The following is a 25,178-nucleotide window of genomic DNA, read 5'->3' as shown; positions in this document are numbered from 1 at the left end:
AATGTCTAATGCCATGTCAAAGCCAATAGGCAGCTAAACTGAATACAGAATGTAATGGCTAATGCCATGTTAAAGTCAATAGGCAGCTAACCTGAATACAACATGTAATGTGCTACTGGTGAACAGTGAGCAACTAATATGCGCAGTGGTGAAACACAGTCATTGGTCAAACACAATTAATAGCATCACTACCCCTAAATCTTTAACGAGTCGCAAACTAATTCATGATTTTTGTATCTACCAGGATATAATCATGGCTTCATTCAACGTCCTATTTTTCGCTTGAGATCGTTCAGTTTGTGTTAGAAAAGATGGAGAATTTCTGCTTTTTGACAATACTGGTGAAGTTCTATGTAAATGGCTGGTTGAAAATATTGATGAAAGTGGTCGGCCAATCACTGAAGAGAGAGACTTCAAGGTTGTGGTTCTTTTCCAATCATTTGGTAAGTAAAATAATTAAAAACGTTTGTTTAACACATGCCATTTGTGGATAAAGAACTATTTTAGTTAGGTGCCTTTATTCAGGAAGTTCAATTTCAAAAATTAAAATGTGTACTGCCCATTAAGAAAAACTTACTTGTTATGGATTGATAGTAAGTTTGTGTCCTTTGATATCAATACATGTTTATGTACATATTTCGGGTAATCAAGGGAAGATATTTCAAATCCTCACTGTGGTCTTGTCACAGTTTTGAAATTATCATTTTCTTTTTTTTTCAGTGAAAAAACAATGTCTTATGATTCAAAATATTTTTTAAGACTTAATTGCAAGCTATTCTGGCACAACGGAGGGTCTAAAACAGGTGTTACTTCAAAGGGCACAGGAGGAAAAGCAGTTGTTAATGGACTGTGGCAGTCGAGGAAGTGCTGGAAGACTTAAAAGGGTATTGCGTGAGCTCCAAGAGGAAGAGATTGCAGAGAAAAGATGCAAGGAAAAAAATAAAGCCAAGCAGAGTGGCCAGGATAATATAAGAGTTGCTATCCAAGCTCATGTTGAAAGGACATCTTCTCAGCCTGGAGAAGCAAGTTAACAGATTAACTTGCAGAAACTGGAAAACCTGGCCCTTTTAGCGGGGATGGCTAGTGTCCTTCATCTGAAATCTATAAACAAATATGAAGCAGTAGGTGGTGAAAATGAAACTTTCTTGGAGTCCCCTCTCAAATTCAAGGATCAAAGATAAAAACTTGCCTTCCCTTCACCACGTCACCAGCTGATACCCAAAAAACTATTTCCTACACAAGAAATGACTGCTTCACCCAATTAAGTAACACCTACTAGACCCTGCAAACATGATCATAAAATGGCACCAAATTTGTTGACACCACAAGGTTTTTTGGCTCACAGTTCACAGTCTGGCCTACAGTGAATTTTCGTCTACAGCAACATTCACAGATGTGAATGTGAACCATACGCCTTGCCATGCTGACCCATTTCCAAGCAACGAAAGAGGTGGCCTTGACGTAAGTAGAGCTAAATGAGTGCTGCCATAATACACAATTGCATATTGTTAAGCCGGCATGCCAGTCTTTTTTCTTGATGACCATAACATACCTTTTGCTGCTTAGACATATTTTTAATAACTACTTAATTTCTACCTGTCAGCAGTATCAATAGCCTCAATCCTTATTACAGCATAGAATTAATATAGTGCCTTAATTTTGTCAACGTCAACAGTAAGACACATATTTATACCTTTAAAATGTGAATAAACAAATGGGAAAGTGCTTGAGCTGTACACTGTAAAAGATGGCTTGAAGATTGATTTCTTTTTTTTTCCCCTTTTTTTCCCCTCAGGACAATGAAGATAGTGCAGGTTTCCTTCTGAATGGTGTCAGTGAAATCCTTTTTTCACCGAAAGAACTTGCATCTGCAAAAGGTATAACTAAAGCTCGTGCTGGAGAAGCTGCCCTAGATGAGGAGAAGGTTGATGCATTATTTGGTAACATATTATAAATGTTCAAATTAACTTTCAGTCAATATAGGATTATGAAAATACATTATACCTCCAATGTTTGCATATGTGGTCCTGTATTAAATTATTGCACAAGGGCTCCATCACGCTTAACTAACAGCTGGGAGGTGTAATTTTGTAACTGTTTGCCCTGGGTTTGTGCTACAAATGACATGAAAATCTGGTGCAAGGCCGTGTGCTGGGATTTAATTTCCAAATATGTAGGTCTAGGTATGTGTGGGGGGGTCAAAGTGGATGAATGTGCACTGGCAGACTGCACTGCTAAAAACACCGCGCTCACAGATTGTATTTAGACCTGATCAACTGTTCCATTAATTAGATCAGCCACCCTCTTCCTAGCACTTGGTTGTAAGCTTCTATTTGGATTTCTGGTCAGAATGGTAGTTTCATAGACTGTTTTCCAAATATGAATATTGAAGTAGAGTTCAGGCTCGACATAGCTGCGTTTTAAGGTGGTTATGTAAATGAAATCTGGTATTGATTACTTTGTTTGCAGAGGACACATAGGTTTGTTTCAACACCTACATCTGTACTTGAATCAATCATTCTTTCAAATACGCCAGCATTTTAAAAGCTTGGGGATTTTTAAACACCCACTTGTGTGCAACATCCAGGTCCACATTGGCCAGATATTGACCCTCCAATATGCCCTTGTGTTTTGGAAAAATAATTTATAATGTGATGAAACAGCAAGCTTGTAGATCTGAGGTTTTCAAACTGGGGTATGTGCAGCCCCATGGGTTTATGGGTATATTCCAGTGGGGCACAAATACCTTGTAAATGAAGATGGCCACGATGCATGAATTTGTTTAATTAGTGCTTTTCCAGGCTGTCCTAATTATGGGAGGGTGTAATTTGCGTAATTTGATGTTGTGTAGTTATAACAAATCACAAGAATTATTTTTTTGTTGTTGTTCCCATCCCCCCGAAAAGGCAGACTATTTCAGAACTGGGCAAATGGCGAGGCAGATAAGACAGCCTACTGCTTGGGGCAGGAACTATCATTAGTGTAGCTGGTGCATTAGGGACCAATAGGTGGAGGAGCTAAACACCACCGTTTGTGGAGTGGTGGTTTGTGTTCATTATCTGTTTTCTGTTGCTCATATTTACTCTTTTATATTTCCCACACTTAGTGCACATTTTGAGCTCCAGAAAAGTAACCTCCCACTCTGGTCCCTGCCACTCATGCTTCCCCAAGTCATGTATGAAGTTTCGGAGGGAACTAAACTTCAACTTTTACTTATAGGGGCTCAATCCAAAAAAGGTTTAAGGGCCTTTGATGTAGATGGAACTGTTCTTACCTCTTCCTGAAACGCAAACATATTTCCTAAGTCCACAACATGCTGCTTCACTTATAAGTTCATAAAGGAGCATTTTATTTCTTTACCTTCTACATCCTCTTCATCAATGCCTTGCTCTCACCTCTGCCTTTTTGACCAAGTGCTATTAATGTTAAACTTATGAACCCTTGCAACCAAAACCATATCTCATCAGGCACACAACATGAGATATTAGATTGGAACATTTTAAAGGCAACCCAGCCCTATGAAAAAACTAAAATAGTGGTTGTAATATGATACTAATGTATGTTCATTTAATTTTTCAGAGTTTATGAAGTCTTGTGTGCAGGGTAAATGGCTGGCCATCACTGGACAACAGAACTATGAGAAGGAAGCTGACTATAAAGATCTGCAATGCAAGAAGAGGACTAAAGAAAACTCCACATCTAGAAACAAACAACGAAGTTGCTGGTTTTCGTTGAATCTATTTGTTCTCTTTTGTAGCCTTCTGGCTTTTCTTTTTGTTCTCATACAGTGTCATGGGCTTTCTTTTGTTCTCTTGTTCAGTATCCTGGCCCCCATGGGGCTAATGATGTGCTTTAGATCAATAAAATGACAGGATGACATACCCCTGTTAATCCTTTTTACTTGAACCATTGTTTTGTTCAGTCTTTTGCCACTAGTCACTATGTAAAACAACTAATAATGTGCTGTACCTCAAAGTAAGGCAAGCCCCAGTGAGTCAGGAGCATGGGAAGTGAAGCACCACAAGTTAAGCTTTTCTGAATGGAATGTTTAACTTTGTTGCAGGCAATTACTTTTGTATATATGGTATTTTTACAGCACCAATCTAGCCAAAAAGCATGATTCTCAGAATTATTTCATACCAGTGCCCCCCTCTTGGTAGAGATTAAAAAGTAATCTTTCCAAAGCAGAAGAATAATGATCTGATTATTGGGACCAGATTTATGGAAGTTTTGTGTTTAGTTTGCTTATGTTTTATAACTCGGAACTAATGTAAACTCCTTTTCTGGATTTAAAAACTGAAACAAATTGGTATTTGGTACGATACCTGTCCAAAGTGGGAAAAAGTTTTTAAGTTTGCCTAGGCTAAGTCTAGCCTAAGCTAGACTATGGTAGACACCTTTTCACTATGATGCAGAGGTGTGTGCATGGTGCCCGGCTGCCTGATGGTCCACTGGTGCAAGGGAGAGGGGGAGAAACAGTACTTTCATATTCTCTCCCATCATGCAACACAGCAATTTTGCGTGCTGTGCTGCGTTCAGTGACAGTTTTGTAATTCTGGCACTTAGTTATTTGGAACACATGGCATTGCAAATAATTCATGATATTGTGTAAAGAAAGCATGTTACATCCAAGTGACCTTTTTTCAATTGGAAGGAAGCTTGAGGAAGTGGTCATCTAAATATTTCACTATCAACAAATCCATATTCCTAAACTACTAGTGAGACCTTGCAATGAAATATTGGCAGTTGGCTAATGTGTTTGTAACATGGAACTGTCAAGGTGTAATCCAACCCTTAAGGATTTAACAGTGATCCACAGCCATTCTAAATAATTTATTAAATCATCTAGGAGCTATGCACAGTTGGCCTGCAGTTGGCAGAAAATCAGCCAAGAGTATTGCACAATCATCTGAAAGTCCACATGTAGTCATGGTTTAGAAATCCACACTCATTCTGAAGTTGTCCTAAAATAATCCTGAGTAATCCATGCTCATTCCTGAGTAGTCTTTAAATCATCCTAGAGTAATCCACACTCATCCTGAAATTGTCATGGGATCATTCCAAAATAATCAACAGCCATCCTGAAGCAGTAATAGGATCATCAAGGAATAACCCACAGTCATCCTGAAATTGTAGTGTGGTCATTACAGAGTAATCAACAGCCATCCTGAAGTGGTAATGAGATCATCGGGAAACCATCCACAGTCATCCTGAAACTGTTGTAGAATCATCCTATAGTAATCCACAAGAATCAGTAAATTGTCTAGAGACCATCCTGGAGTAATTCACACTCATCCTGAAGTTGTCAATTAGTATTCGTGGAGTTGTAGAAGGTCATTACTCCCTGCCAGTGGGAGTCATCAGAACACCATCCTAGAGTAGTTTTTGTGATGATTCTAGAGTCATCTCATTTACATTTTTCGGTCTATACACATACTTCAGGATGGTTTGGGATGACTTCACCAGTTAATTGCAGGATCCAGGAAGATCTTCCTTTTTGACTTGGGGGGCTACCAAATATTAGACAACAGTGGTCCTCTTTCAGTGACCCTGCTCCTGTTGTACTCAGGGTGATAGTTTTCACACGTTCCTAAGCATTTCGACCTCGGAAAATTAACAAATGTGATTCTGCACACCGAGGCAAAACATTTAGCATGTTACTTGGATGACACATATCAACACGGTGGGAATATCTTGCAGATTGAATGGACATTCTTGTAGACCCCGTCCACAAGTAGTAAATATACTACATAACAGCAGTGCTTTAAATGGCCCGGTACTGTCCAGTACTGAGTACCGGCACTTTTTTATTTTGAGAGGAAGAGTACCGGCATATCTCAAGAAAAACATAATACTTTTAATTGCAGAGTACCGGCACTTCTCAGAAACAAGCAGGTACTCTGGCACAGAGTGCCTGCACTTTAATTTTTCAATTTCAAGCACTGCATAACAGTAAACTTGTGGACACTGTATCCTCAAAAACAAAGATCTTGCTCATTGACTTGCACTGGAATAGGGATGTAGTGAAAAGCAGTAGACATTGAGAAGCGTCAACGCTGTCATCTCCGGGTCTGTATCTGGAGAGTCTCAGTGTAAATGCTGGGAAGAGGTGATAAGACACATTCAAAGATGGCCGCCGGATTAACCATAAACACCACAGGACGTGCACACAATGCTGTCGTCGTTGCAAGCAAGAGTACTGTGTACCGGGCGCGGTGAAGTACCCGCCCTAAGCGTGCAAGATCTCAGAGCCCTGAAGGGGCGTGCCAGACCCATCATGGTCATGGAGACTCTGAGCTACATTTGGTAGTAGCGGTCACCTGGTCGGCCTGCCAGGCGTGGACACCATGCTGGCTGCGGGCAGGGGCTGGCGGGCAGCACTGCAGTGCGTTAAGATAGCAGCGAGTGGACCTCGGCGGCAGCGAAGCGCTGCATTGGGGGTGGAGGGAACGTGGCGCTCACCCTTGGCAGCAGGGTCGCCTTTGCTGTGCTGTGCCCTCTGCCCTACAGTCCCACGGCACCGCAGCCTACAGTGGCGCCTCTGCTCAAGTGACCCTTCTCCAGAAAGCCAGAACCGTGTCAGAAGTACAGCAAAGAACAGGGCTTCCCACGCTGAAGGAGCAGCTGAAAGCACAGCGCCTCCCTCCGGGAGCGACTCCCGCGGATTCTCCGAACTGGTACGAAGTCCTAGTACACTCCCGATGTGTGTCAAGAGCATACGAAGATCACACTGTGCACACAGGCACCCTACATGTCACAGAATATATAGGTATCACAACCGGATCACCCACAATATGTCATTGAAGGACAAGGCATAAGGGCGGCAGGTTAATAGGCATTCCACATAATAGCACTTTTTGTACTTGTATTAGGGAAATTAAATGTTGCACTCAATCAGTCAATCAATCACTGTTTGTAAAGCACAACTACTCACCCGCAAAGGTCTCAAGGTGCTGGGGGGTTAAGTGTGGTGTTCACCTGTGAGGTGGTTCTTAAAAAAGCCAAGTCTTCAGCTCCTTTTGTGAAGTTGAGGAGGGGGGTGGTCTGTCTAATGTGGAGTGGAAGGCCGTTTCAGGCGGTGGCTGTGAGGTAGGAAAAGGAGCGTCCCTGTTCTGATTTTCCTGATGCAGGGTACATCAGCGAGAGAGAGCTGGGGTAAGCGTAGAACCCTGTGGGGTACGTGGAAGTTTGGTCGCAGGTTCATGTCGGCTGGTCCGGTGTTGGGTAGGGATTTGTGTGCATGGGTGAGGATCTTGAAGGTGATTTATTTCTCTATGGGATGCCAGTGTAGTGTGCGCAGGTGTTGCGAGAAGTGGCAGTGTTGAGGACCAGTCTGGCATCGGCGTTCTGGATGTTTTGTAGTTTGCAGATTAGTTTCTTGTTGATTCCGGGATAGAGTGCCTTGCCGTAGTCCGGTCTGCTGGTGATGAGGGTGTGTGTGACGGTCTTTCTATGTTTGAGGGGGATCCATATGAGAGTCTTGCGTAGGAGGCAGAGGGTGCGGAAGCAGGTGTAGGTGACTGAGATGATTTGATGTTTCATGTTGAGCTTGGAGTCCAGGATGATCCCGAGGCTGGAGGCTTGGCTTGTGGGGGTTAGCGGGTTTCCGAGGGTGGGTGGCCACCAGGAGTCGTTCCATGCGTCGGGTTGGGGGCCCATGGTGAGTACTTCTGTCTTGTTTGCATTGAGTTGAAGGCAGCTTTTTCTCATCCAGTTGGTGACTGCTTCCATGCCTTTGTGGAAGTTGTGTCTGGCTGTGTTGGGTTCGTTGGATAGAGAGAGGATGAGTTGGGTGTCGGCATAGGAGACAATGTTGATTTCATAGCTTCTGACAATGGCGGCTAGCGGGGCCATGTAGACGTTAAACAGCGTGAGGCTGAGGGAGGATCCCTGGGGAACTCCGCAGGTGGTAGGTGTGGGGTCTGCGAGGAAGGGTGCAAGTCTCACTCGTTGAGTTCTGTCAGAGAGGAAGGATTGGATCCAGTCGAGGGCCTTGTCTATGATGCCGGCTTCGTGAAGTCTTTGTATCAGGGTATGGTTGGAGACTGTGTCGAAGGCCACCAAAAGGCCTAGCAGGATGAGTGCTGCCGTCTCTCCCTTGTCCAGCAGGGAGCGGATGCCGTCTGTTGCAGCCCGGAGGGCCGTTTCGGTGCTATGGTTTTCTTGACTCCAGATTGGGAGATGTCCAGGATGCTGTGGTCTTCGATAAAAGTGGCGAGTTGGCTTGTGACAGCTTTTTCGATGACTTTTGCAGGAAATGGTAGTAGGGAAATGGGGCCTGATATGTTTGAGGTCGGTGGGGTCTGCCGAGGGTTTCTTGAGGAGGTGGTTGATCTCGGTGTGTTTCCAGTTGTCGGGAAGGAGGGGGCAGCTAGGCAGTGGTTGATTGTGAGGCAGAGCTTAGGGGCAATGGTGTGTGCAGCTCTGTTGAAAATGTAGTGGGGGCATAGGTCAGTGGGGGCCCCGAAGTGTATGGACTTCATTGTTTTTAGAGTGCCTTTGGTGGTGAGGGGGGTCCAGTTGGTGATTGTTGGTTTGTTGGTGTCAGGTTTTGGTAGAGGGGATTGTGCGCGTGGGTTGTCCTTGCTGAAGCTGTCATAGATGGTCTTGATTTTGTGGTGGAAGTAGGTGTTGAGTCTGTCGCAGAGGTCCTGTGAGGGTGGTAAGTCCGTTGTCTCACTGTTGGGTTAGGCAAACTCTTATATGATGCTGAACAGTTCCTTGATGCTGTGTGCATGTGAGTAGATTTTATATTGTATAGATTTCTTTCTGATAAGTTGGTGGTGTGTGGTGGTGGCAGCTCTGAAGTTGCTTTGGGCTTCTGTGGATTTGGTGTTTATCCAGATTTTCTTGAGGCGGCGACAAGTGCATCGGATTCTCGGAGTTCTGGGGTGAACCAGCTGGCTTTCTTGGCGTGGGTGCTGTTGTTCTTTTTGGGGGGAGCTATGGTTTTGGCGCAGTCTGCGATCCATTTGTGAAAGATGTGTGCTGCGTTCGGGTCTTCGTTGTGTGCGATGGTGGGAGCGGAGTTGGCAATGGCGACGGTGAGCTGGTCGTTGGCAATTCTTGTCCAGCTCCTATGTGATGGTTGGTGCTGGGGTCTGATGACAGTGGGTGTGTGAAAGGTGAAATGGATGCATCAGTGATCTGTCCATGGGAGTTTGGAGGTGTGACTCAAGGTAACAGAGGTTCCTGTTGTGAAGATGGGGACAAGGGTGTGTCCTGCTGAGTGTGTTGGTTCGGTCATGATCTGTCGAAGCCCTATATTGTGGAAAGTTGTCTAGGAGAGATGCAGTGTTGGGGTCTTGTAGGTCGTCGAGGTGGAAGTTGAGGTCTCTTAGCAGGGTGTAGTTGGTGGCTGTGATGGCTTGTGCGGTGATGCAGTCAGTGATGGAGTCGGAGAAGGGTACGCGGGGTCCGGGTAAGAGGTCGCCTGTATCATATACAACTAATTGCACAGGTAACACTACATAGTGCTGATTGCACATATATACGTAAAGTATATAGCCATTACTCTGCGCTCAGCCCATACTAACTTCCAAGGTGTAAAATAAAATACATTGTACACATTAAATTAACACTTTTTTTTTTTTTTTTTTTTGCGTTGTGCTTGCGCCACCTTGTAATTGTTTCTGACCACTTTACCATGCACTGGAGACAATGTGAAAATCAATTAGTAGGGTAATTAGCGAAGAGGCAACGGCAGGCAAATAATACATAATGTAGTAGCAGGACACAGCTCGTATGTAGTATAAACAGATCTGTCTGCAGGATAACTCCAGTTAAACCCTCTTCTGTGTGATCAGTGGCGATCTATAGATCAGGAGTTTGAATTCTCTGTCCATACTCAGAGTAAGTCAATGTGAGTAATAGCAACACATATTATTTGCTGTGCTTAGAGGTTGCTGAAGGGTAAGTGCTATATGAAGTGCTGTGTCAGGCAAACATTGTCAAAACCAGTCAGTCTGGTGTTGGCTGCCATCCTTTTGGCTTTGTTAGTTTGCTAGGTTTTTAAAAAACGTTGCGGGGAGCTTTCGGGAATCTGCCAATATGTAAACAAAAAGCACCCATTGTCAAGGTAGCCTTTTGGAACTATTTTGTATGGAGGTCTGCTACTTGTGAAAGGTCAGAATGCGTTCACTCACAAGAAGTTTGCAAGGGGTAAAGAGCGATGACCCATTGCCCCATGCTGTAACGGGCAGAAGAAAAATCTGAGTGACACAGCAGACCAATTGATGAAGAAGGCGAACTGAATGCCAATTAAAGAAAATATATAATTTTACTAACACCAAAATGTCTTGGTTAATGCTAGAACTAACAATTATGCATTAGAATTTTAGGAACATGAAAAAGTCTTTGTTAAAAATAGACCTAAACACAAGTTATTGTACACAATGCTTGGGCACTGAACAAGCCTTATTTTATGCTATTCAGCTTCGGCAAAAAGGAAAAAAAATGGTTATTGCCATTGCTGAATGCCATCGGCTAAAAATAAAAGCATGTCATCCACTCACATAGTTATGCGTCATGATGCTACAGCAGCACTAATGTCACCACACGTGCATGTTTATGCTTTATGACGCAGAAGCCATTTTGAGTTTTTGCTGTAATTTACCATTCGTGATAGTGGACGACCATCTTGGAATGGTACATTTAAAAGAATTAAAATAATGTGCAGCAATGAGAGTGACCCAGCAGCAAATTGCAGTTGTTAGGCTCGCCATAAAAGAAAACAAATACAAAAAAGAATGCGATGGAGAATGACCTAAGCACCAACAAGTGTTGGAAGCTGGTGGGGAGAACCACAGAATATCTAGGGGTTGAGGGGTTGAGAGGTGTAAAATGAAAATGAGCGAGTCGGGGTAGGCTATGGGAAGCGGTGGTTGAGCTGGAGGGTTGGGAGAAAATTTGAGTGGGGATGCAGCACATGTGAGAGATGGCAAGAAAACCTAGGCGGGCGAGTTGGAAGGTGTGGGGAATTGTGTTCAAACTTATTTTGTTGGTCATTAATCAAGGCAATGCATGAAAACTGCTTTGGATGATGTACTCTCCCTGGCAAACCCAGGATTTTTAAAGGATGGGTATTTACAAGTTAATTAAATGTCAATATTAAAAGACCAGCTTGAAAAGGGACTATTTTCTCTGATCATTTTCAAATAATTGTCATACAGCATTTTCTTCAGTATTTCCATCAGGGAGAGAAAGACAGTTACAAGCTTCTCTTTGGAATTTCATTTACATTAGTACATAGGCATGCACCAATCCTTTTTAGCTCGAGCGCCCAAGCGCTTCTGACCTGTTGTCATCTATACTGTGTGCTTTAACTATGCCCACCTCTTTCATTTGTTTGTGTGCTTGCCTTTGAAAATTCCCTTGATTTTATTTGTCAAAGGCATGCATACGTCATGCCTTTTCCGGTGTTTACCCCTCCTCGAACGCACGGGCCAATTAATGTCAACATACCCAGCATCCATGCTTTACACTTGGTTTCTGCACTACTTTATTATTATTTTTAGGTTGAGCTTCTGTTTTATCATAGACGCCTAGTGTAGTGTACACCTTCCCTGCTCGAGCTACTGATTATTCTCATCAATAATCAATGGTTCGTGCAGGGGACAGATGTTGCCCCCAGGCCCTGTGTATTGAAGTCCACGCACAACAATATGAAGCTGGAGCCCTGTCTTTGGTGAACAATTGTATTTTTATTTTCATTGTCTTCCTTAAGGTTTCTCTTGCTCGATTCCAGTTCAGTATGGTCTCTTATTGTGTTTTTTTCAAAAGGATTTTAATCATGGTCATGTGAAGTTTGTTTACAATGTGAGAAAGTGTAGTGAGTGCACCTGAGACAGAAAGACAGGTACCGCCTCTGTCCAATACAATAGTGTACATGGCTCAAATATTTTCTTTGCCACTCAACCTTGAAGATTGTCCCTGTATTATCATTGTACTAGGGGGATGTAGGTTAAACGTAATGTGGAGTCACACTGCTGACCTTCTGCCACCATGTGACTGATGTAGGTAGGATAGTCTAAGCCAAATATGATTTAAAAAAAGTTAAATCAGCCATAGCGATTGCAATAGTTAAATGCAAGTTTTTTATTTATTTTTAATTTTTATTATTTGTTTTTATTTAAAGAATCCCTTACATCATTATCAAACAGACTTTATTCGGCTTTCAACTGGCCATAAAAGTATCAAGTAATAACACATTTAGTAATAAATAAATGGATATAAAAAGAGTAGATAATAAAAAAAGAGAAAGTAATAAAGCACATCCTAAATTCATTCAGTACAAGTATATAAAACCTAATGAAGTTACACCAATGCCAAGTCAAGTATCCTTGCAGTTTTTTTTTTCTTTTTTCCAAGAGGTAAAACCCTTACATCTTAATTCCCACCAGGCACCTTCAGGTGCCACACTTCAAGTAGCTTTATGGCCTCAAGTGTGACTGTTAGCATTCCTTTATTATAAAGGAAAATATGTCCCATAATAAACATCTAATCATTTTGTGTTTTTCAGTACACATTTTCTAATGTATTTTTATAAGTGGTGCAAATTGAATGGTAGTAATCATTTTTGAATGGTACTTGAATGGGGTTAATGATGAATTGACACCTGGAACTCACCAAATGTTATGTTAGAAGGTTATAGCGCTCAGCTGCTAACCCAGGAGCGTACTAGCGCTTAGTATGTAATAGAAGAAAGCTTTTTTACTTGCAGTGCTGATTTATATGCAGAATATCCAAGACTGTGCGTTATTGGAGCAAAATGTCAGGGAACATGTGGTACCAACATGTCCAGAGGATAAAAACAAATCATTTAAGACAATGCAGTAATTGACAGAGCTAAGTGAATGGCATCCTTGGTTTAAAAGTGGAGTTATCTTGGCACATCATGTCTAGCACGGAAAAGTCTCAGGTTTGTGCTTCTGATTACTGACCAGTGCATCCTCCTGGGTGCCATTGTGGAAGATTACTTTTGACATATGCTCTTCTCGTGTGCATTTTAGACACATTCTTTCGGGAGAGTGATCAGTTGCTTGCTATTCATTTTATTTTACTTTCCTCTTCAGTGTACTACGTTCCATGTCGGTGCATGAATTGTGAATCATTTAAAAAAGGAGGGAATGAATGAACTTGCATTTAGCCTCATAGGTACATATTGGACATAGCAGAGGATGTGTATTGTTCATAGCATATTTTGTTTTCAGCACTTATTTGATAGCTAAGTAAAGCAATTCAAAGATAATCAAGTCACTGCTCCCATCACAAATCACTTGATGCTTTTGGCCATTAAATACTGGAGTTTGGACTTTGATCCTATTGCTGGTAAGGTCCACACCCTCAGAAATCCACTGATTGCACACCTTCATTTAAAGTGAGACAAAAAGGAGCTCCCTTCCAGAAATGAATTATTAATGCTGGTTGTCCTTTACAAGTGCTAACATCAAAACTTGACCACGGGGTCTCACATTTACACCAGCGACATGAGCAGATGTATGTCATTGAGGTGCTTTAGTTATTTGCAGGACCACTGGAATTATGTGGCAGGAAAGGCCCAAATTATGAGGCATGGTTGTCCAGTTTGTGGCAAGAAAAGTCCACTTATGCCTTTACAATGCCAATCAATAGCTGTAACTCAAAAAATGAGAGACCTATTGCATTGCAAATGCTTGTTTTTTGCTGCAGATAGAGGAAGAAAGTAAATGAAAGTGCTTTAGTTAAATGCATGTTGAATAATATAGCAGAAAAAGACGAAATTATAAGGCAGGGTTAACCAATTTATGTGGCAAGAAAAGTCAAGTTATGAATTTGCAATGCCAGTAGCTCTAACTCAGAAAAATGCGAGACGTATGGCATTGCAAATGCTTGTTTATTAAGGCCCCATGGCAATTGCTTACCTTTTCGTTATTGAATAACATGGTGCATGTTTCTTTAACATGCTGAATAGAGCAACTTGTGTTCCTTTTCAATAATGAGTAAAATTGTGTTCGTTCATTCTGTCCAATTACTAAAGAACAGTGAATCTATTGTCTCCTTTTTTGAATTGGATATTGTATGCTTCATTTAAGTGTTTAATGAATCATGTGCATTACTTTCTAGTGGTTAATAGGATAGAGCATGTTCGTTTTTAGGGTCCAGCTCAAAGCGCTCTGTCCCTGGTGTAATCTCACTGTGGGCTTTTAACCACGCCCATCAGTTTGGTTGGTTCGCGGGCTTGCCTTTTAAAACTTGCTTGATTTGATTAGTGAAAGGCATGCATAAGTCATGCCTTTTCCGGTGTTGAGCCCGCCTCAAGTGCACCATCCAACTACTGAAAACATACGAGGCTTAATGTTTTCTGTATGGTTTCTAGACTACTTTTTCTCTTTATTTCATAGGCAGCGATATCTCGCTGGGCAGTAGTTGAGCGCTTCGCATGACATCGACTCTGTTACATGGATAATTGCACTTTTGGCGTTTACATGGATAATTGCACTTTTGCCGATATGTTTCACTGCGAGTGAACTTTTGATATGTTGTGTGTGTCTGTCTGCTTTGCGCTTATGGTGGCCGTCTGCTCGCTTATGTGAAACTGTTTTACTTTTCATTTTCACTTTATGCGGCAAGAAAAGTCCGGTTAGTTATGTGAAACTGTTTTACTTCTCGTTTTCAGTTTGTGGCGAGAAAAGTCCAGTTAGGAGTTTACAACGCTAATAGCTTTAACACGAGCAAACTCGAGACCTATTGCATTGCAAATGCTTGTTTTATTGCTGTAGACAACAATGCATAGTCATTTCAGTTACTAAATGAAATCGAATCAATTCATTTCTGTTAGGGATTAGAACAGATTACAGCTTTTCCATTACTGGGTCAAAACAGTGCAACTTACTTTCTGTTTGTGTGTACAACAGTGCAGGTTACCTTACCTTAAGTATCTAATGAAACATTGCAAATTACCTTCATAAATACACACCTTCTAAAACTGCTAAGGAGTTTCTTTATAGCCAGTTCTACCCCTTCACTCCCTTGCTCAAATTGCAGTTTGTCTCATGACTGACTGGTCGGGTCAACCTCCTGTACATGAGCAGCGCACAAGGTGCATATACTAAATATATACAGTGCATGCATGGAGTAAGCATAGCCCATGCAGGATGGTAACAGTACGCATCAGTAGAGGGAACGCGCACTGATTATGTACACTTATTTTTCATATTCTGAGATCCTAAATCTAATGCCCCCACCAACTGAACAGAAACCATGCATATGGTGGTTAGCTGCTGAAAACCTTTCAACACTGTATTTATATTCCCCTTTTTGACTCAAAACTGAAGGCACTTTATAACTTGGCTCTAGTGACACTTGCTGGGGTACAGAAAAGTGTGAAAGAACAAAGCAGCAATATGCCACTCTCTTTTTAGAGCCCACATGTAAATAAAAACAACTGCTTGGTTTTTAAAATAAACTTTCCAAGTACTTAAAAACATACTAACAACGTTGAAACACAGTAGTCTCATTATGAGACTCACAGTATGTGTGCTGTTAAATAGTTAAATACAGCTGCAGTGAGGTACTTACAAGGTGTGTTATTATCTACATATTCAGAGTTACACTCCACACTTTAGCCATATCTATAATGGCATGCTCCAAAATTCACAATTGGACCTTGCACTACTCTTCTTGCACTGAATGTCAATCCTTAATTAGGTCCGCTTTCTAAATAGCATATGGGTTTTTCACTCTTTAGTGAGTTCATGTCACTAGACAGTACCCTGCTCTGAAAACTTTTTGTGCACTATTGAAATCGGTAGGTGTCACAGTGGTGTCTGCTGAATTCACTCGCAAGCTGAGCAAATAGAGTGCCAACAGAGAGAGGTTATTTTACAAACACCAAGGACAGATGAAAAACGTGATGGGTTTGCTCATCAAAATTTTAAAGGAATGTTGAGAGCATTGCAATATTCTTTAGTTACAAAGTACTCTCAGATTATTTTGTTTTGCTACAGATTGTCACATTGAATTCAAGTATAACTGCACGCTTGCTCCTTTTAGTAACTTTCTTGCTAAACATAGAACACTTCCTCCAATTCCTTAGTTTTAACTCCAAGTTAAACCAGGTATTCGCCTGTTACTTCTGTTTAATTGTTTTCAATTTCAAAGTAATGTGAATGTTATTTGACAACCTGTGTTTTGATGAAAGTGGGTGTGTTTTTTGCAAGACTGTTTGCTGCAGGAGTCTGTACAAAGATCAGGGTGCACACTGGTACAAATAGTGGGACGCCTTAGCAGTAGCCAGATACAACAAGGAGTGTGTGAACCTGATGTAAAGAAAGATGGATCCTTTCGTAGATTATAAGATGTAGGTTTATTCAGCTTAGTTACAGGTAACGCCTCACCAAAAGCATCATCATTGCTGCTCAGCCCACTCTCACCAACTGGCCATTCACATCAAACAGGCACTCATCAACATTCCATGACCTCACACACATACTAGCTGAGCAGCTGAGAACTGGTAACTAAGGAGAGAGCGCATAGCAACAATTCACGTCACAACACATCTCCTCTCTTCGGAGAATTTTTTTTATGGAAATAACATTGTTATTTAACATAAGGACCAATAGATAGTAGTACAAATTTAGACTGGAAAAAACAGTAAATCAGGGCACGCAAAATCATTAAAATGTTATTAGACATGCAGGTCGAGTAATTTAAATAATCTACTCGACCTAACTGTAATGTATTTGACCCGTAAACGGGTCTCAAATTGTGTGATCCTAGGCAACTAGTTTACTGTTGCCTTTTTCTTAATCCTCACATATGATTGCTCCTTCAAATATGTGAGCTCAGCATTTCTGCAGTACAAAAAACCCTCTTTTGTTTGATTAAGTAAACTCAAGTTTGCTGCATGCATCACAAGAATCTAGCCCACATAACCTAGGACTTCTTTTAGTTTACTAACAACATTGCCCTCAGGGCTGGAGTGTTTATCAGTTTGTTTGAACACTCAATTTTAATAAATATATTACTAAACCATGATATGGTAACATATTGTCATCTACACACAGTAACTTTCCAAGAAAAGTCCAAAAAGCTCTCCACTAACTTGCAGCTGTACTGGTAAAACTATATATTGTATTAACAATCTTGAAAATTGGGTTTCATAAAACATGTCAAGTATTCTGATTTGTTTTCATCCTATCAAAATATTTTTTCATCACCCACAAATATAAAACAAGTATTGGCATGGCCAATAGGTCTCGCCTGTGGCTTTTCCAATATGTTTTAGCCATGGTGTACATTAGTATGGCTGTTTTTCAGTATGGATTTAAGCTATTGGTGTAAAAGGGCGTGCAGTGAAGTATTGTACAGTTGAGTAGAGTGTAATGTTATGGAGTGGCGTGATGTAGAGTGTTGTAGAATAGAGTTTTATGGTGCGTCTTGTGTTGTGGCGTGTAATTTATGGAGTAAAGTGTTATATAGTGAATGGGCTTTGAATTGAGTAGAGTGTTAGAGTTTATTATCGTGTTTTGTTTAGTGCTATAGGGTGTTGTGGAGTGGTGTAGGATTGAGTGGCACAAACGGTGTTGTTTATATTGGAATAGAATGTTGTAGAGTAGAGTGGTGTAGCGTGAAGTAGATTGTGAGAGTGAAGTGGTATAGTGTGGCATAGTGTGGGAGAGTGGAATGGTATATAGTGGAGTAGCATAGAGTTTTAGAGTGGAGTGGCATATGTTGGAGATGTCTTGTGAAATAGTGTGTTGCAGAATCTAGTCTCGCTTTTGGGAGGCACCTAGTCCACGCTGCTCCCTGCTGATGACGGGCTAAACCCAGAAACACGTGTACATGGATATACAGCACTTGCTGCACCTACGAAGGTGAAAGACTCTTTCTATTTTTTGAACGGACTACGTATTGACGGCATTTACAATGATGCTTTGGGGTTATACTTTGTTGCTGGAGTGCAGGCAGTGTGCTCCTTCTCTTTGAAATTCGCTTTTGAGAGGTTTTAACTTTGCCAATGTTTTTTCGCAATGCTGTTCAGCATCCCAGGTACTGTGAAGTATTGCTTAGTTAGAATATAAAAAAAAGTATATGATACAGCCGCTCATGTGATTTTGTTGCCATAGGCACCACACATATGTGCTCCTACTAAATGACACTGGCTCTTAATTTTCTTTCTTTTGTTAAATAAAAAGAAATGTGGAAAGGTATTTGTAACAGGGTCGCGGGGACCCGGTTTTGGGACGGTGCCCCAAGACCTGCGGTCCAGTGCCCCAGGGGCACTGCTGGCAGCATAAGCGAAGGAACACCCGTTTTCAACCCGGACGTCCGGGTTACATCAACAAAAAGAAAGGACGGACTAAAGAGGAGAAGTGCGTTCGAAGAGGAAGACCGGCGCCGGGAAGACGAGAGAGGAGTCCTGCAGGAAGAACCCTAAAACGGACAACTGCCTACAGAGACTGGAGCGGACAGCGGCGGCAAAGAGGAACCAGAGGGACCTCGACGGGAGGACACACCGTCTACAGTGAGGACTTCCCGTTCCAACGCCAGCCACGTCCCCGGAGGGACGTGGCTTTCGCAGGTACGTGCCTGCATTACCCACCCCGGGCCATTACTGGATGGGAGAGGGGAGCGCAGACTGTGCGAGGCATTGAAGGCAGAGACAGGACAAATAGATGGTCCGTCTCTCCGTTTTCTTATTTTTGTGCTTTATTTATGTTTTTTTTTTCTCTCGACTAACCTTCACTACGGTTTCTTGGTTGGGGAGAATCCCTTGAAGATAACAGGATTCCAAACATAGAGAAAAGCCGTTCCTTTTGTTTTGTTAAAAAGACGGCAAGCACAAAACCGCAGGGCTTAACGAGGGGGAGCACTCGCCGAGTTGCCTGTTTTCCCAGCACACCGCACCTAACCCTCTAACCATGTTATAAATAGGAAACGAGGAGTAAAAATACATACCATTTTCTTTTGGTTTTCCTTATTTTATTTTTGATTGATGGACACCGCTCTTCCACCCTGATTCCACCACACTTGGGAGGGACGATCCTAAAAGAGAGAAAAGAAGAGAAGAAACGTGTTAAGACAAGGAAAAGAAAGAAGAAAAAAAAGGATCAGAGGAGAAAAAGGAACAAGAAAAGAAGAGGGAGAAATAGAGACCCTGATATAAATAAGGAAACTCCAGTAGTACTCAACAATAATGTTTGGAACTATAAATTTGAAAACAGCTCAAAAACAATATTTAAAACATTATCAGTTCTGAACTATATCCTGACTCTGATCAGATTATTAATGTCTCCAACCCACTGGGACATCCCACGTCCTCTACAGTATTTTTTTAAGCAGGATGGAAGTAACATGAGTAGCTGAATCAACAATGTGCGCGGAAGCAACCTGTGGAGAGAGGGCGGAAGCAACACTGGGCGTGGGGAGAAAAAACATCAAGGGCATGGTGGGTGGGCATTGATGGGGCCAGGAAAAGAAAATGGATGAGAGAGAAAGCAACATGAAGCTAGGGAAGAAAGCAACACGGGGAAAAAAGCACCCCGGAACAAGCCCACCATGGAGGAGGGCAGGGAGAAGCACACAGGCAAGAGAGAGCATCACAGAGCGCTATTATTATTGTTGTTGTTGTTGTTAGCCCGATCTACAATAAAACAACAAACATCAACAATAATAACAATAGTAAAACTTATAATATCACTGATGCTGATAATACTATAGAATAGTATAGAATAATGATAAAGTACATTAGTAGTACTTGACTGTGAAAGTGCAATTTAATAAATTATTGCTGTTTTAAAGAAAACTGATTTTTTATTTGTTTTTGAAACATTAGGTATTCCAAAATATTTTAAATAATCTGTAGAAAATTGTTAATAATTCAAATGTGTTGGTTTTCTTATTCATTATTAACAAACTGTACTCTGCTGACTGGCAGAGAACATAGTACAGCAGGTCACTCAGCGTTGTGTGAACAATGTCAGGCCGTGTACTTCCCACCGGAGACCATGGCTCTACAGAGGGGTTTATTTGTTATGTTTCGTAGATGGCAGGTGGTCGCCTATATTCAGGGCCACTGAAATTATGCAGCAGAAGAGGGCCAAATTAGGCAGCAGAGTTGAGTGAAGTATGCAGCAAGAAAAGACAAAATTATGCAGCATAATGCTGCACATTTTGGTATAGTAGTACTACATTATTTGGTCATTTTAAAACTTGATAACACTTTCTGGACCTTGGTTGCACCTCATTCGTACCAATAAAATGGCCAAATATAACAATAAGCAACAGAAATGTGACCAGTCCAGCTTTGCAAAGGGCCTTCCACTGTGCAAAAACACGTCACTGCATTATTAACTTTTGAACAGTTGGAGCTAGAAACAATTTTTTTTGTTAAAAACTGCAGAGAATGCGTCAGATGATGGATTATGTGGCAAAAAAGGCAAATCTCTAATTATGCCAAAATATTGCTACAGATGCACAATCGCATAATTCCAGTGGCCCTGCATTTTGGATCGTACTGGCACATATATTTCTCCTTCTAGCTCTGACAGGGTGGTGAAGCGAACATAGAGACATTTTAATGCAAGTTGTGTTTTTGAGGGGCCTACCTAGTGAGCACAAGTGGCTGGAGCATAATTATATACCATAACAGAGCTTCAATTAAAAAAAAAAATTAGAATGCATAAAATAAACAAAAATAAATCAGATCTGGCATCTGAATCAAACTTCAAGGTTGCTGGGAGCTGAGGCCTGTATAGAAGAAGATTGAGCATGGCATTTACTTTAGCTGCCTGTAGGAGTACAAGAGCTTTGGTGAGATATAACAGTCTGGAGAGCAGTGTGTCCCTCCAGCGCCTGGACCTCGGAAACAGTGTCCCTCTGCCCTAGAGACAGCTACGCCCCTGCTCTAGGAACGAGATTTCAGACAAATGACACCAGCAGACTGGGGTGCAGTGAAGCGTAAGCATGCTTCTGCTGAGCATTCTTGCCATGCTGTGCTGTAAGGCGTAGTCGCTATTAATCCATCTCCACATTAAATGCTCAGGGTTGGGTCGGCAATGCTGTGGTGTGCTGTCGCAATGGGGCTTCCAAGAAAAGGACTTTTTTTTTCTTCTTTTTTTAATAGAGTTTAAAGGCGGGAAGTGCCATTAGGAATATTTTCTTAGGTGCATGCTCTTCAACTTTGCTTTTTGTTATTTGTAATGGGTGCCTTAGCCCTTCATACTTCATAGGCTGATAAACTGCATATCTTTTACTTGGAGTATTAAAACTGGTTATATTTGAAGTGCTTAGAAATCCACAGCAATACATGAAGTGCTATATAAATATTTTGGTTAGAGTATTTGTTCCAATGCAAGTATTATGTCTTTTAGAGCGCCCAAAAATAAATATTGTTCTTGGGTTGGCGGGCGGAGGGATGGATGGTTTGGTGAGTACACAGATCGCTATCTATTAGTTTCTGTTAACCCTTTATCTCCTAGGTCTCCTTGCGGTCTTCTCCCCCAGAGACTAAGGGCAATGAAGACATCCATAATGGAATCCTGTATTTTTTCTTTGCTGAGCACAATACATTTCTTCACAGACTTGCTTGCTTGATCAAGCAGTCATGTACCATATAGATGGTGGCAGTTTGAAGCATGATGTCAAGTCACGTATCACTCTTGTTGTTTATTTTGGTATTATATAATGCTTGATACTGTGGATATCCGAAATTTAACACCCTACTACCGCACACACTAACGCTGTAGCTTACTATCTGTATTGGCAAGCGACTCAGGGCCCTACAATAGTAAGCACTATGCAAGTGTTATAAACACAACACAATACAACATCTCCCTTCGTAGCTCTCTCCGCAGGAGTTGCAAATAAAATGCAGCACATGGGGGGGTGTGGCCAAGATGGCGGTTGTAGCGGACGTGTTTTGAGAGCTCTTCGCATTGAGCCCCAACAAATATCCTGCATAATCGTTGACATTCAGCCCCATGGGTGTCCTGGGGTCAATCCACTGGACTGAGACCTGGAGGATCTCACAGATGTAGACAGCGGCACGACAGATCGGAGTGCGGAGACCCGTATGACGTGCCCCACAGGGCCCCGCCCTAGACCTGGGGCGTGGGCCTGCTCGGGCCAGAAATCTCCTCCCCTTCGAGCAGCAAGAGTGTGGATAGGTCCTTCCAGACGGCGCTGCACAGACGTCGCACCTGGACAAGGTTCCATAGATGTCAACAGATTGTGTTGAGGAGGGGGACGAATGCGAGGCGAGAGTGGACGTACACAGGAGGTGTATTGGATCGCTTATACCTGGGAAAGAGGACTTTCTGCACCGCACTCACGTTTCCCCCCCTGAATTGAATTGTGCTGTGGCCACCGCCAGGGATGGGGGAGGACGGGTGCGAAGAAATGGTGTTTTCACATTGCTGCGTAATACTGAGCACTTGAATTGGCGTTCACCCTCACCTTTGACACTGCTGAACATCGGCGGCTCCCTACTGGCTGCCACATGAAAATAGAGCTCCTAGACCGCTAATCATAAAAACAGAGCACAGTATGGGAGTGCGTATGATCAGCGCATGTCGCTATGGTTGGAGCGCCTAAAGAGAGACTTCCTGCTGGCCCTGTGTCATCCCCGGTATTGCCTGGGCAAAAACACTGCCATGCTCCTCACACAGCCAGTATTGCTGAGAACCCCTTCAAAGAAAGAGACGCAGCACTAGTAACACGCTCCCTGCTTCTCCCTCCGCCCCACTGGGGAGTCCCTGCTCCTGTGAGTGGGGCCACAGACAGCAAGTGGTGATCTTTTTGGGTCCACTGCTCGTGGCCGGGTTTGTCTCCTATCTGTGTTGCTCCTTCTAGAGCACCATCCCCTCATAGGGTTCACAGTCGTCACCTTTATCATCCAAGAACCCTAAGGTGAGGCCCAAGGATTCTATGAATGAAAGGAACACACTGCTGCTGTGAACGCTACGTCCAACATTTCAGCAGTATTACTTATATTGCCTGCATGCAAACTATATGCCTGCCCAGATTCCTGCCCACTGGGTCTCTGTTACTTGAGAGTTGCCTACTGTAAGACCACTCCACTACAGAAGGAGCCCCGGTGGTGGGTGAATCTATATGCCCTATAGGCACCACCACATGACTTTGGTGAATCATTCAAATTGATTAGAACAGGTGTTGCTTTGCTCCAGTCCATTGTCAGACGCGAGGTGGTGCCCTGACTGAACAACCCTGGGTGTTACCAGGGGCTTCTGGACTAAGCCAGCCACTTGAGGGTTCACCCTTCGCTGGCTGGCGAGAGGTGAATGGGGGGGCTGATTTGGGTCCTAATGGATTGTCTTCCTGCAGCGGTGGGGTGCTCGCTTTTCCGCTATTGGGGCGTGAGTGGAGGAACAGGGGTCTCAGACTTGGGATTCTATGAGCGGGGTGCTCCCTTGACCCACGCTAGGCTGCTGTGGGCTGTGCAGGTGTCTGAGAGCCCATGTGGCGCCCATTTGGGCTGAACAGTTGATCTGTATACTGCTTGTGGTACCACATCCTGTTGTCCTACCGGGTGGTAGGATGGGGCAACATCGGCAGGCTGCGCCGTCTCAGGATAACACGATGGAGCAATAAACTACCTCTACTCTGCTTCCACAGAGGCAGACTCACTTGGGAGGTCCGGGAGAGGCATTGGAGGAGCTGGCCACAGGGGGGAGCCCACATGTGTGGAGCTGTTGGCTGCCATAGAAGGATCCAGCGTCGCTCTGGGGGGGAAGATAGAGACTGTGGCTGTGGAGGTCAACCTTCTGCGAGCTGACCTGCGCAAGGTATCTGATAAGGTCAAGGTGGCGGAGGGGTCCATTGTGGACTTACAAACAGAAGTGGGCACGTTGCACAAGCAAATGGCACAGATCACATCCACTGTTGGAACATTAGAGGCACGGCTGGAGGATTCGGAGGGCCGATCTTGGCAGAACAACGTGCGCCTCCTTGGCTTCCCGGAGCGGGCAGAGGGCTCCTCGGTGGAAAGCTTTGTTGAACAGTGGATCAAAGATGTACTGCAGCTGGAGGGGTTGTCCAGGGTGTTTGTTGTGGAGCGTGCTAATAGGGAGTTGGCTGCTCCTCCCTGGCCCAGGGCCCCGCCGAGGGCCATCATAGCGTGCCTCCTGAACTATAAAGACGGAGACTGTATCCTAAGGACCGCCCATGAGACCGATAGGGCTGTCTTCGAGAATCGCAGGATCTCCATCTTCCCAGACTGTACGAACAAGGTGCAGTCATGTCAAAAAGGATTTCTGGAGGTGAAGGCCAAGCTTCGTGCCATGAACATCAGATACATGCTACTGTACTTGGTACTGCTGAAGGTGGTCTCTGGAAGTAAATCACAGTTCTTTGAGCATCATGAGGATGGCTGGAGATATGGGACAGGGTTGGCCCGGGTTCTGCTGGGAGGTCCGGAGGTGGTTCGGCTCTTTTTCTGGAATGAATGGTGCGGACTGGAGGAGGCGTGGAGAGGGCCAGTCCTGGGTCTTTGCGCAGAGATGTGTTGACTCTGACTCTTGTAGCAGAATTGAAATACAGCAGGATGGTACTATGGCGTTGGTTGATCCTGAGCAGGCGGTGGTGCTCCCTGGCCCATTGAACAGGGAGGATGGGTTGCTATCTGTTGATTCTTGAATCTGTGGACCTTTCCGGGATACTGCCTGTGCGGTTCTGTGTCCGCATGGATACCCTGCGGTCCACACCTTGCTTGACTGGGAGATATGAACCGCCTTCAAAAGTTGTTTCAAGGGGCTTTAAATGTCTGCCTATTATTTGGTTGAGGGGGGGAAATGTCTATGCTAGATAATGTCTGGATGGGGTGGAAGGCATAGTGTATGCTGGTTGGGACGGGGGAGTTAACTTCCACAGTTGTGGTAGGCTTTTTGGGTGTTGGGGCTTGGGCTGTTGTTCTGGCAGCGTACGTATATATGGATTTACACTATGTTTTGAAAAGTATGTTTTACTGTTCATCCGGGGTGTGTACGGGGTTTTGCGCAAGTTCTCTACAGTTTAAAGTTTATTATGGCAGTGCGTTGGTGAATGTGAGATGGGTGGATGGGATTGGTCCTGCTTTTTTCTTTTGAGTGTGGGGCTGGAGGAGAGGCCCTAGTGGGAGGGGTGGATATACAATCTTAACATGGGTCGACAGATTAATTTACTGACATGGAATGTTAGGG

General features: G+C 43.2%; 1 protein-coding gene across 2 annotated transcripts in view; it reads left to right on the top strand.

The window, feature by feature from the left end:
* The first annotated feature begins 6,221 nt into the window (after window positions 1-6,221).
* The window catches only part of CRLS1 (cardiolipin synthase 1), a 171,132-nt gene continuing 152,175 nt past the window's right edge, over window positions 6,222-25,178 (top strand). Inside the window, exon 1 of one of the 2 annotated variants that reach the window (XM_069234155.1) lies at window positions 6,222-6,677. In XM_069234155.1, coding sequence (XP_069090256.1) covers window positions 6,348-6,677 — 330 coding nt within the window. In that variant the 5' untranslated portion in view covers window positions 6,222-6,347. The remainder of the gene's footprint in view (window positions 6,678-25,178) is intronic. The other variant, XM_069234154.1, reaches the window with a different exon arrangement.

This window comes from Pleurodeles waltl, chromosome 5, assembly GCF_031143425.1.
Source record: "Pleurodeles waltl isolate 20211129_DDA chromosome 5, aPleWal1.hap1.20221129, whole genome shotgun sequence".
NCBI lineage: Eukaryota > Metazoa > Chordata > Amphibia > Caudata > Salamandridae > Pleurodeles > Pleurodeles waltl.
The sequence above is the reverse complement of the archived record's forward strand: the minus strand, read 5'-3'. Positions and strand labels throughout refer to the sequence as shown.